The sequence below is a fragment of the Carassius gibelio genome, chromosome B17 (genome assembly GCF_023724105.1).
Source record: "Carassius gibelio isolate Cgi1373 ecotype wild population from Czech Republic chromosome B17, carGib1.2-hapl.c, whole genome shotgun sequence".
In the NCBI taxonomy this organism is placed as follows: domain Eukaryota; kingdom Metazoa; phylum Chordata; class Actinopteri; order Cypriniformes; family Cyprinidae; genus Carassius; species Carassius gibelio.
Window position 1 is genome coordinate 9224861 of NC_068412.1, and position 12707 is coordinate 9237567.

General features: G+C 39.2%; 1 protein-coding gene across 1 annotated transcript; it reads right to left on the minus strand.

The window, feature by feature from the left end:
• Window positions 1-573: 573 nt before the first annotated feature.
• Window positions 574-8945, minus strand: LOC127976699 (ectonucleoside triphosphate diphosphohydrolase 5-like). Its single transcript, XM_052581303.1, has 13 exons — window positions 8410-8945; window positions 7591-7670; window positions 6993-7136; window positions 6451-6526; window positions 5862-5897; window positions 5577-5665; window positions 5406-5485; window positions 5238-5299; window positions 5051-5152; window positions 3969-4112; window positions 3803-3859; window positions 2394-2509; window positions 574-2191 (listed from the first exon to the last, which is right to left on the minus strand). The coding sequence occupies exons 1-13, from the start codon at window positions 8690-8692 to the stop codon at window positions 2108-2110; spliced, it is 1353 nt and encodes a 450-aa protein (XP_052437263.1). The 5' UTR covers window positions 8693-8945; the 3' UTR covers window positions 574-2107.
• Between the last annotated feature and the right edge of the window lie 3762 nt (window positions 8946-12707).

Below are 12707 nucleotides of genomic sequence, written 5' to 3' on the forward strand. Positions count from 1 at the left end.
CTGCATTGAGAATGAATTATTTGTAAGTGATGCAAAATGTATCTTTTAAATGTGAGTCCAGTGTCCTAAATCATAATTTACCAATGAAGACAAATGAAAGTCTACATTTAAGATCGCTCTAGATATTCTCTAAGCAAATTAACTTATATCTCATTAAAGTTTACACAGACGCGCGTTTATTGGCATGCGGATGCAGTTTTCATAATTTGGCGCGAATTTAATTCGCCCATCTGTAAATAATGGAGATAAACGACTTGACAGTAAAATGGGGGCTTCCTATTACTTCCCAGTTGGATCAACAAGGAAATCTATTCGTCTCATTCTGAGCAGGTAAGCAAGCAATAGTCGTCTATAATGTTTGCTATATGTAGATACTTGTATACATTTTTTTTTTTTGTTATAGGCTACTACCATTAATGTTACGTCAGCCTTATTCTACACTGTTCGAGGGAAAAATCCATGTAACGTTCAAGAATAGACTACTTGATGGTTCAAGAGAGGTTTGTAGGCTAGGTGTATTTTATCTTTAAAATCCCTTTTAAATAAGCTATCAAACAACATCTTGTTCTCATATATTTTTTATTCATGTACAATAGGTTGTCACTTCATACACAACATTGAATTGGAAAGCATATTTATAGCATTTGCTGTCGAGAATACCTCTAAAAATGGCAAAGCAGTAAATGATTTCATGTCATAGATTGAACTATGACAACTTGAAAAAAAAACAAGTACATTACTGAGGTGTATATACAGACATAGTAAAATACATGAAAAGGTATACTTGAATTAACGAGATGCAACAACTGCACACTGCATATTTAGCAAGTATTCATGTAATAAATATTTGTACAATAGTCACAAAACACACTTAACATGATACTGCCAAAAGTTCTGCCCAGTTACACCTTGTTCTGCCCAGTTACACATGAGCATCTCTGCATACACAAAGCAGTAACATTTCAATGCTGTTCTACATAATGACCGACTAAAATGACTTCAAGCCATTCACAATAACTAACCCAAGTTTAAAGACATACATGAGGTTCAAGGTACTCTAAACTCTGCATGTTGGCATAAAAATAACTCAGTTTTTAATACAGTAACGTAATGTCTACTTTAATAACCAGTAGTCATTTGAGTAATATTTTATCCAAGTATTGAGCCATTTATAAATTAGCATTTGCATACCTTTTTTTAGTTTGATAATGGCTGCAATGCAAGTGTATTCAACTTCATGCCATTTCAGTGTTAAAATACATATCTGGTTAGAACTTGGGTAAAAAAAAAAAAAAAAAAGCCCCTATAGAATTTCATCAAGAGTGATATGCTTCTAAAATGTTCCAAATCAGCTCTTCAACTCTGCTTCTTAACATACAAACAGATAAGCATAAATACATGCATAACTAATTAATACGTAAAACAGCACTCATGTGCTCGAGTAAAGTGACTGTACATGTATGATTTGTCCTTATCTCTACCTGCCCAATCAACCCCAGGGTAAATTGCTAATCCCAAACATATGCAGATGGCTGTAGCTGAACCATCTACTCTGTAAAGTGTTACGTGCTAGATAAGGGCACTAAACAGGAATTTCAGTACAATTTACCATAACCTAAAACAACACTACACTACTTTGCAAGCACTAAGTTAATTCCGAGGAAGCGCCAGAAACTACATTAATAAACACATTGTTTTTACATGTATCCCACTGCACAATATCCTGCACAACAGCATGAATCAGGAGCTTTAAATGGGTGCACTAAACACTGGAACTTTGAAAATTGCCAAGTTAGACAGACAGACAGACAGACAGTGTCTCAGGTGAGACGGCAACTGAAAAACATGTAAACATACAGTAGAAATAGCAGGCTGGCCTGGCCATCTTTACAAAAATATAGTGATTTCTTTGTGAACAGTTCTGTAAGGTTTTAACTGATGAGAGGGGGGAGCGTTGTGATATAGGGCTGCAGTGCAGGGCAGGTCTGAAACTCAATTGAAGAGTTATGGTGGAGGACAAAGAGGGGCTGCTTCAGCAGGTGAGTGTTGCACCTGCTTGACCCCTGTGCTACCCCTCATGCTGGTGTCGACTGCAAGACTGCAGGCTTTAATGAATGTTGAGCTTGTGGAAATGATCGAAGATGGCGCCGAGTGCCCAGCTTGTCTCCACATTATTCACCTTTTTAGTAAGCTGTTAAAAGAAGAAGATCATTAATCCATTATGCTGTTGCCTAATCTGTGGTACTTCATCTGACATGGAATGTCTTGGCAATTTGCTTTAACACTGAGCTAGTAAATAGGTTTGATACCAATTTTAGATCCTCCCCATACAGTTTCAGAGTTTCACATTTTTTAATTTGTTAAAAAAAAATGTTTTAATATTTTCCACTCACCTGCAGAACAGTGCTGTCCTTGAAGCCAAACCCCTCTTTCAATAGGCATGTGATATAGGTCATGTCCATGCACAAAAAGGGGCTGATCGGACGATATTTAGTCATCTTGTTGCACACTTGTTTAAGAAAAAGCAAAGAACAGTAATTAGCTGTGCTTGCTATGGGAAGCTTTTTACTATTGCTCATACTTAAAGTTAGTATTTAAACAAACCATTGAACCTTCGTATTAAACCTTGACGCATTTCTCATCCCACATAATCTGTGCTAAAGACATGAGTTATGCTTCAAATTGGGTGGCTTGTTGAGGAAAGTGGTGGCAAGTAACTAGCAACCACCCAGAACACCCTAGCACTAAGAACGGCTTTGAAAGTTTTGCAACCACATAGCAATGCTCATGGCGAAGAGTTTTTGCATGGACAAGCACCCATCACATTTCCTTCAGAATATTGAAATATTTTGTAACTCTATGAGTACAGAGTTGGGCAATAAAAATCCATGACAAGATTAAAAGACTAAAAGATTCCTATGTTGCTCAAGAGATGATAAGCATAGTGTATAAACTATCCAGTGAGACCCAGACTGTTGATTGTCAGGCTACAGTGTGTCAGAGTCTGGGGAAAATCAGGTAAGACACTGAGGCACCAGTACTGTGTTTGCTACAACCGTCTGGCACATCTTTGTGAAACAGGTCTACCCAATGTTTAGTTTTTTTCTCCTGCTAACACTATGATTTGTTTGAGTTTGAAACGATGAGGAAAGTGGGAATGAATAATTTCATACCCTAGGTCGTACACAAGTGCTGGTTGTGCTCCAAATGATGAGAGATACCAAGTGTTCCCACAAAACGTGAGACATTAAGTCCTGCCTGCCTCCAGTTAGATATTGGGCATTAGGTGTTGTCTCGCGGTCAGGTAGGAGGTGGGTATCCACAGGGCTGCTGCCACTGGAACAACCGATGTGCCAAATGCGGTTCATCGAAACCATGCGACAGTGTCAGCGTACAAATAACAGCCTTAAATAATGTGCCAACTCATTCCCCCTCGTGATAAATCATCTCTGCGGACATTTACTGGTGGACACAATCTACCAAAATTCCATGAATCAATTTCAGGTCTCAAACTGACATATGCGTCACATTCTGCTCAAGAACTCTAGTAAGGGCATGGAAAAGCTGAGATAGCGGGTCGGGGAGTTTCAAAAAAAGGTGAACACACGCGAGCAGAAGTATTCATGTGGGAAAGATGCAACCTATGTTTATGTGGTGGCAGAGCTATCATTTTGTGAAGCCAGTGTGATTGTCGAGAACCTCAAATGCAAACAAGCACCGAGGGTTTATGTTTGTGCAATGTGTGCGGCAGGACTTTGACCTGAGTGTTCTTTGGAGAATAGGAGAACATCCAAAGTCTTACCTTCTTTGGCTCGCTTTTTAAAATCCCTGACTTCCACAGTACCGCCACGGGACCCGTCTAAATGATTGAGACAATACAGTTAGTTCAGCATAGCTTTTAAAGAATCATTAATAATTTGTAGATATTCCATAGCATTGACCCTTATCTTTAATGTAGACCTACTTACCAATGAGACCAGACTCAACAGCTCTGTCATAGTAATAGGAGAAGGCGAAGAAGATGCTGCTTCCCTTGACTTCAAAGGGCTGGTGCACAATCCCTTTCACCACCCGCATTACCTCCTGGTAGCACAACTTATACCCTGCAAAACCTTGAAATAAAGGACCAGATGTATCTGTATTAATGTCTATTAAAGTTTTTTTTCAGTCAGTATAAAGTCTGGTGGTCCACTTCGAAAAAACCCTGTTTAGATAGGAGCAGTCAGTCTGACAGACATGTGAAGCAACCAATCACAATTAGTTTTTTATGCTGTGCTTGGGTATATTTGCTCAGCAGTGTCCGTCCCATATATACCCAGTACCTTGTAAACTCAATTTCGCCTCCAGTAGGACACCCAGAATCCGTGTATAAACAGACATTAAGGATTCTGTGGGCGGTCCAACCTAACCTTAACCCTGTGCTTGATATCTGAGGTATCTTGAATGGAGAGTAGCTCCTTACAACATAATGCGGTGAGTTTGAGGGTTTGCCACAAACTCTTCAGGGAGAGGTTTCCTCACAGGAAGCTCCAAATAGGCAGCTTTCATATGACCTGGAGCTAACTGGCTGGTCAGGTCTACCAGTTGGAAACCATATGGACTGCTTAACAAGGCCTATCATAGCTGGTAATTCTGCACCACAACACTGCTACAGGGAGAAAAGGCTTGGCTAAATGTCAAGCATGTGATCTTTTTTACACGTCTGTGGTTAGAGAGTGTTGAATCATTTGATGAGTGAACTGAGTGAACTTGACTATTTAAATAGGCAGAAAAAGACCCTGAGCAGATTTTAGTTTCATTCCGACTATAAATGGAAGCTTGAAGTTAATCTTAATGTGACATTTTTGCATGAAAGAGTACATTAATCAAAGCAAAAATGTAGTAACTAAATGAGAATTAACCATTGTACTGATATGTAACCACTGAGAATTGAATGAATTGTGAAAGGTAGTCTTTATCACAATGAATTGTTCACAATAATTGCAAATGCATGCAAAAATATAATAATAATAATAATTCTGACTTTTTTTATGAGACTGAGGTCACTCACCATCTGGAATTCCACTGACTTTGTAGGTGAGTCCGCCAAAGCTCCAGTCTTCTCTGAATTTTTTGGGTAAACAAGAACTTGTGAAAACTTTCCAGTCAAGACCTGAAGGTCAAGCATTGTGAAAAATGAATAATCATCCATTATGAAACAAATATAGAAAATATCAAATAATTTGATTTATAATTACCATCAGCACCAAGAGCGCCAAGAGTTGCCAGTCGTGCAGCAATAAGTCCATTTCCGAGATAACTGCAAATGGGAAAATCATAAAAATGAATTTTTCCACGGATGTCATATTGTTTTTCTTTGTCTAGAAAGTGACAAAATAGCTGTTTGTATCGCCAAGCTATCTGACCTGTGAGTATACAGCTCAAAAGTGGTGTTGAACATGTTGATTTTGGCAATGTAGTCTGGAGGAGCAGTCAGCACAGTTTTCTGAGAAAGAGAGGAAAATAGCGTCAATGTAAAAAACAACTGAAAACTCTAACTAATATATGTCGGCTGTGGTTTTGTCTTATCATTATACCTTTAACCGAGGAAGGAAAGTAATCTGAGTTGAACCCCCACCCAAATCCAGGATCCCGACCGTTTTCCTTGTTTTAGCGTACAGATGACCTGCAGTGCAAAAGTTTAGCAAACTTGTTTAATATCAGGTATTCCCATCCATGAATAACATGTAAAAGTATATTGGAGGTTAGAAATATATTTAGGGCTAGCTGTAAGAGTTCATGGTGGGAGTTCAGTCATGGTCTACTCTTAGGCTACTCTTAAATTGAATACTTTAATAACTTATAATATTGTATGACTGTACCTGTGAGGAAGTTTACTGTAACCCATGCCAAGATCCCTGTAAGAGAGAAAATCCATGCAGTTGAGATGCAGAATTTGAACACGTAATTATTTAGTCTCAGCTCTAAATAAAATGGTAAACACCGGTCACTATTAGACAATATTTGACATTTGAACTACTTAACAAATAGTTTTGATATATTCAATACTACGGCATTAAGATGTAGGCTAATGTATCCATTGAAATGATACATCTGTACATCTACACTGGGGCCATCAGGGACCAGCCCAGGTAATTAAACATGCCTGAGATGTGAAATTAGTCACACCTCATAAAACCACAAGACAAGTACATGAATGTCTGAGTTTTCATGAAACCTAATTTCAACTGAAATTAAAAAATGTGGAGGATTATTTTATATTGAGCGTGGGAGGCTTCCAGACAAAGTTTAATCCAGACAGCTATATTAAACACTCAGGTCACTCTCACAATAACAGACACAGGAAAGCTGGGGTAAAAAGGATGTTTCAAAGTATGTGCATTGTGATGTGGGTTTAATTTACATTTATGCTTCAGCATGGATGTGTTAAACAGAGAAAGGTTATAGTACCCTCATTGGTGCCATTCATGATGGTGACACTGTTGTTTGGTACAAAGAAAGGAGAGTCATCAAAAATTTCTTTGACCTGTGGACACAAACCAGAAATTACATATATTACCCATCATGTGCATTTTCAGCTCTAAAATATAAAGAAATCTAAGAGTTAATGACTCATGTGTTGCCCTGTAATGTACACCATAAAAAAGAAAGAAACCATTTGGTTGTTACAACATAAAAATTCAAGCCAGCTCTTTTTATCTGGAGTCGACGGGAAGTTCACTGAATCAATCTTGGGTAAAATTTGTCTGAAACTGGGCAAGCATGAAACCACAAGTGTGGCTGGTGTGGTGGCGTTGAATACGATAATTCAAAATGCATTTGGGTCCATTCAACTCCAGACAGCCTCAGAACAGCTGCTTTTGCACAGTATTGGTTTCTCTTCTCTTACTTTTCCTGTCTTTCTTTCTCTCTGTCTTGCACACAACGTGGTTTATTCCTTTGGGATGGTTGGTTTCTCTACTAAACTGTCTGTGAAGAAGAGAAAGCCTTACCTCATCCAAAAGAGCTTTGGCCTTTTCTTGAGGCAGCAAGCGCAAGCCAGCAGTGGCTTTCAGAACCACAGGTGTCTGTATCCATTGCTCTTTGGGAATGGTCTTCTTTGCGACCTTCAACAGCTGCCTAATGGTTTCTCCACCCTAGAAAATGAAAAAAAAAAATCATGTTATTATAAGTATTCCAAAATAAAAAAAGTGGGCTAAAAATCCATTCTAGTCCTGTCCTTTGACAATACCATGATCTATAATGAGGTTAATTGTCAACTTTTTTGGCTACCAGCAAAAAGGTGTTTCAATACCCAGAGAATTTTAATGTACCTTTCTTGTGGTTACATTGTTGAGAACCACACCAGTAGTTTTTACTAGAATATCTGCAAATGTCACAAACTCAAGAATAACTCCTCCATCAAGAATTCAAATTCCATTTTGCTGAATAAAGACTTTTAGGTGTTTTAGAGTTGTCTTTAGTGGAAATGTTAAAAAAGTCTTTCTTCATCTGCACTGTGCAGAGGAGACTGGAAAAAGTCAAAGCTATTAAAATGTAATAGAAAGCAACACATTCCCTGATGTTGTCATAAGAAAGTTAGTGGCTTACCACTTCGGGCATATCCGCATACGCTGAGAGTCCAGGCTTCACGGCATGGTACATCTCATTGTCAAGCACTGGAAGCTCAACTATGGGACACAGAGACAGAGAGAAAAGTCAGAGTGGACAATTGAAGACGTCTGCTATTAGAAGGTGCACATTAGCGATGGACTGTGGGCAACTCGACTCCATCTCCTAAGGTTTTTGTGCATGAGCAGAGACGTTTGGTTATTGTATGTTTACCACAAATGGCGACCACCAAGATTTTTCCAGACAGGAAAATTAAGAGTTTCTAAAGGCTCAGAGTTTACCTCATCAGGAGTGATGCCATGTCTCCATTTGATGGGTATTTTGTGGAACCGATTATTGCATTATCAGCTGAAACCTCAGCTGAAACCCATGGTCTTTATCTTATTGCTCAGGGCTGCAATTTATTAAATGAAACTGCAGCTGCTTATTACCCAACTTTCTCCATCCTTCTTTCCTCTTCTCACCCCTGTGTTTCTGTTTGCTTTCTCACCATGCAGCAAATGAACCACGGCAAACACAGAGGTGCTATGACCCACAGGCTCCTGAGACAGATGCAGCGAGAAAGTGATCAAGAGAGAGAGAGAGATGAAGTGGGCAGCCGTTCACAGAGTCTGCAAGGCGGGACTCTTCAAGATCATTCTGAGTTCATGGTGTAAGCTACACTGAAGCATGGATGTGAGTCAGGACCATCAGTCAAACAGTAGTCAAATTCTAGCTACAAGAGGAGCAAGTAAGTTATCTGGGGAACTCCAGAGCTCATTTAATCTGCAAAAACAGGAACATGGAGAAAGGACTTACCTGGGTCTTTTTGAATGAACTTGTAAATATGGATACGGGTGCCAGTGCTGCCTGCATCAAACATGATCCCATAAAAGGTGCGACTGAAGTTGACTGGATGAGGGGCCACTGCTTCCGTCACCACAGGTACCTCTGGAGGAAGCTGATTGTCCATGTTGGCATGGTGATTGAGCGCACGGTAGCGGTTGTACATATGGTGGTTGTAATATGTTGCCTCTGCCAGAAAGTACCCGGCAAAAAGCCACATGGACACCACTGTAAAGAGTAACATCTGCTGAGACATGGTTTCTTTCTCCCACGCCGACACTGCAAACAGCTGAAGGCTTGACAGGCGGTTTCTTGAAAAAGAGTTTTTATGGAGGAGGATGTGTTTGCAGTTTTTGCCCGGTCTTGTTGAGAGAGAGTCTTGAGGGTGTACAGATGCAGCAAAGGTCTACAGAAAAGATGAAGAAGAGAAGAAAGAGAAGATGGATAGAGCCAGAAGGAGAGGGTGAACACAGAGACACACTCGGGACTGGTCGGTCATCTGTTTACAGTATATAAAGACATAAGTGCTTGGCAGGGGGCCATGCCAAACAACGGTATCCACCAATCCTGAGCCTCGTCATTGCAAGCCTTTCTGAAATCCATCCTCCACCATCCCCTCCCCTTGCTTATAAAAATGGACATGGAATACCTGCTAAAGAGTGCTGTTTCTTCCTCGTCAATTATACGTAAGGCGTTCAAATTGGCATTACCCTCTCATACCCTCCCCCATCATCCGAAGTGGCTTAGATGCAGCTAAAATGTCTTCAGAAGAACAAAAGAGAGCATATATTAAGACTTCAAAACCGGCTGGATTGCTAGGAGTAAATGCATTGGTTTAAAAATACATTTTATGGGTGTACTTAATTAAAACTTACAGCTTTACTTTCTACTTATGGCCAGTCTTGTTACTTCACCACTTTTTCTTTCTCCTAACACGCATTTAAACCTACACATGCAAGCTTCCAATTGCTGCAAGCCAGCTTCCTTTCCAATAGTAGTTATATCATGAACTAGCTCCTAAAGAATCTTAAATGGCTATTTAACTGGCATCTTGAGATTCTGTGTAACATGCCGTTAATTTGAGTTATTTCTCTCGTAACTTCTAAAATAGGGCTTTTCCCTCCTTTGTTCGCTTTAAAAGAGGTGTAGACATTATCTAATTTATTGTAGGAGTTTGTGGCAAGGGAATAAAATTGCATTATTATCATTAAACTTCAGAGCTCAAATGCAGGGTAGACAAATGATTTCTTGTGCTGTTTTCAAATCAGTTGCCAGGTATTTTGGCACAGCAGATGGTAAACATCAGTGTCTGTGTACCTTCAGTGCCCACAGAGTAGTGGAAGATCCTGTACCCAGGACACATAGGGTCAAACATTAGAATCAAAACAATTCACCTTTTTTGAGGTAAATGGCTACATTTAATAATACATATTTATATATATTTAAAGTTACTCTAAAATATAGGATTTGTAAATGCAAAATGTTTAGTAATTTCCTTACAAAAATGTTATGCAAGGCACAATGTAGGATCATACACAGAGAAAGCATATAAGTAATTGCATTTTCTTAGGTGACAGTTTTGGTAAGCATTGAATTGAAAGCCTCCTACAAACTGAATAGTAGGGTTACACAGGGGTTTTCTCCACTCTGAGAACCTTTTTTTTTTCACATTAAGGAGGGTTGCACGGATGAATTGTTTTGTGCAATCCTCAAATATTCAGGCCTGACAGAAGGGTTGCATTACGATGACATGTCTTTTTGCTCTTTTACTTGCAACTAATGAAAGTGGTTCACCGCACAGCGAGTTAAGAATGGCTCTCACTGCCACTGCAGATGAGACCTGGGTGAGGGATGGTGTAGAGCAGAAAGAAGGGGTGGTGGAGGCTGGTCTGCAATTTTAGTGTTGAGAGGGGAGATGAGAAGCACAGAGAGGGCAGAGGGAAGGAGGGAGAGAACCTGGGTGGAGTTTGGCAGTGCCTTTGCTCCCATCATGCCATTCCAATCCCCGGACAGTCGGCTGAGCAAAGCAACAGTTCCAACGTTGTAATTTGGAACTAAAAATATTACACTTTCTTTCCTCTTTTTCTTCTTTTTTTTAAAACTGCGGTACCCCATAATGGTCTTTTCTCCCGTGCCAAGCATGCATGTGCAAGCCCTCGTATTGACTTCTGACAAGTTAAAAGAACACTTTCAACCATGCCATGGCAACAGTATAGAGCTAATTTAATAGGTGCCTGACTACTTAAGCTTAATAAAAATTGCTCAGTCTCCTGCAAAAGATCATTGCTTCATGGGGTTTCCTATTATGCTGTTAGCTTTCAGGATGGACAGGTTTATATGGCACTACACACGATAGTGACTATGTTACAGCAGCAGTTAAATGCACCCTTTTTGTCGCTAAATGATTACTTATGTTCACACATAACTGAGACAATTACTGACAAGGCAGTCTGTACATCCATGGAATTATCACAAAACATCATAAACAGTATTTATGGCATAAAGCAGGGCAATTACAGTACATTGTTTAAGCTGATGCAAAAAAATAAAATAAACCAGGAAGCACGCCAAAAGCCTGACACATTCAAAACCATTTGTGTGATGTTGACTATAACAAGTTTTGCCACAATGAAACAATAATAATTTGGAAGAATTTTTTCGCCAGCCCAGTAGAATGTAAAATGCATCCTTGAATCTACATTATAATGAAAAGTTACAAAACAATAAACTACTTCTATAGCGCATAAAACAAAATATGACAACAAAATTGTGAGGTCTGACCATGCGCAAATGAACTCAATGTGTTATTCATTATGCATTTGTTTTTAAAGGGATAATTCACCCGAAAATGGGAATTTACTTACCCTCAAAATTTCAAAATGAGAACACTTAATGAACGTTGGTTAATTAAAATACAACGGCAGCACACTATGAATCACTTTTTTTTAGTTGACCAAGGTTAACCCTGTGGTGTGTGCGCTTCAAGTGTCACTAAGCAAAATTGCAAATGCAATTGCAAATATAATCAGACAGGTTTTCCAAACACTCACCCATCTTCTATTGGTAGGACAAGCAAATTTACCTGTCCCAATCTCATACAACTGGTTAAGCTGTGTTGGGTCAGTTGGGATGCTTACACTTTTCAAGGAAATTACCTAACAAATGTAAAACCATTCACAGTTTATCACGTCTTTTCAAAGGGATTTTAATGAACAAATGGGTTTACTTCTAATGTGCCTTTGTAAATTAATCTTATAAATGCATTAAATAATGTGCCACAGGAATGGATTATAACAGGTGCCCTGCCTAAGACCTTCTGTTGAACCTTGTAATTACAAACATGATTATAAAGATGATACTTTTTATGGGGGTGTGGAAGGGGGGTGTCTCTGATTTCTTCTCAGTCATAGCAGTTAGCTTTAAATTTAGTCGCCCGACAACATATATGAAGTTAAAGACAAGAGCCGCCATAAGGTTACAGTAGCTACACCCTGACATTTAGACATATGTTCTTTTGCCTTTTTCTGCTTGTGGAATGTTTTATGGATGCACACCAGCTTCCTCAAAAAACAGAACAGAAATGACTGGCTGGGAAGCCGGCAACTAACTCGAGTAAAAAGCATGCAATGCGAGGGTGGTGCTGCTGGACGGAATCGAAATTATTCTGAGCTAAGTTTACATTGTCTTTTAGCTTGGCCTCTGAGAATCTGCTAAGTCAACTACAATTTTGTTTAAGCTTTGCGGCTACTCCGCATCTTATGTAATTCTAGCTTATAGAATGACATGTCAATCACTTGCTCAAGTTGCTCTCCTCTAGAAGAACTGGAAGTGATCCCCTTTTGCTTACATAACCTTATGGTGCTTCAGTTACAGCTCACCCCACAATTTTTTGGTTTCTGAAGGCTACACCCTGGTGTTGCAAACAACAGGGAATACCGACCATTACGTGACCCCCTATTTTATACACGAGTCCCCACAGAGTGAACCGTTTTTCATAGGAAATCATAGGGTGATGGCAACCATTCTCTTTTAATCACAGCAATGAATATCAAAATAAAATTCTATATAAAGACTGAGTAGAACTGACAGATCAGTAAACGACGACAATATGAATTGCTTTTAAAACAGCTTGGCAAGTCAACACAATACATGACCTACTTTCAAAATAAACATGCATTCAAATATGAAGTAACCTCAACAAAGGGAGCTAATGTTGTCATTTTTAGGTTTTATCTTAGCTAACTTTATAGCAGAGTAGTGGATTGGTTTTC

Bases quoted from the DNA above. Each gene is read 5' to 3' on its own strand.
- LOC127976699 (XM_052581303.1), bottom strand. From the start codon at position 8,692: ATGTCTCAGCAGATGTTACTCTTTACAGTGGTGTCCATGTGGCTTTTT. The intron at 5,300-5,405 runs GTCAGATAGCTT...TCCCATTTGCAG, and splicing joins TTTGAGCTGTATACTCACAG to TTATCTCGGAAATGGACTTA. The intron at 2,510-3,802 runs GTAAGACTTTGG...TTCTTAAACAAG, and splicing joins TAAAAAGCGAGCCAAAGAAG to TGTGCAACAAGATGACTAAA.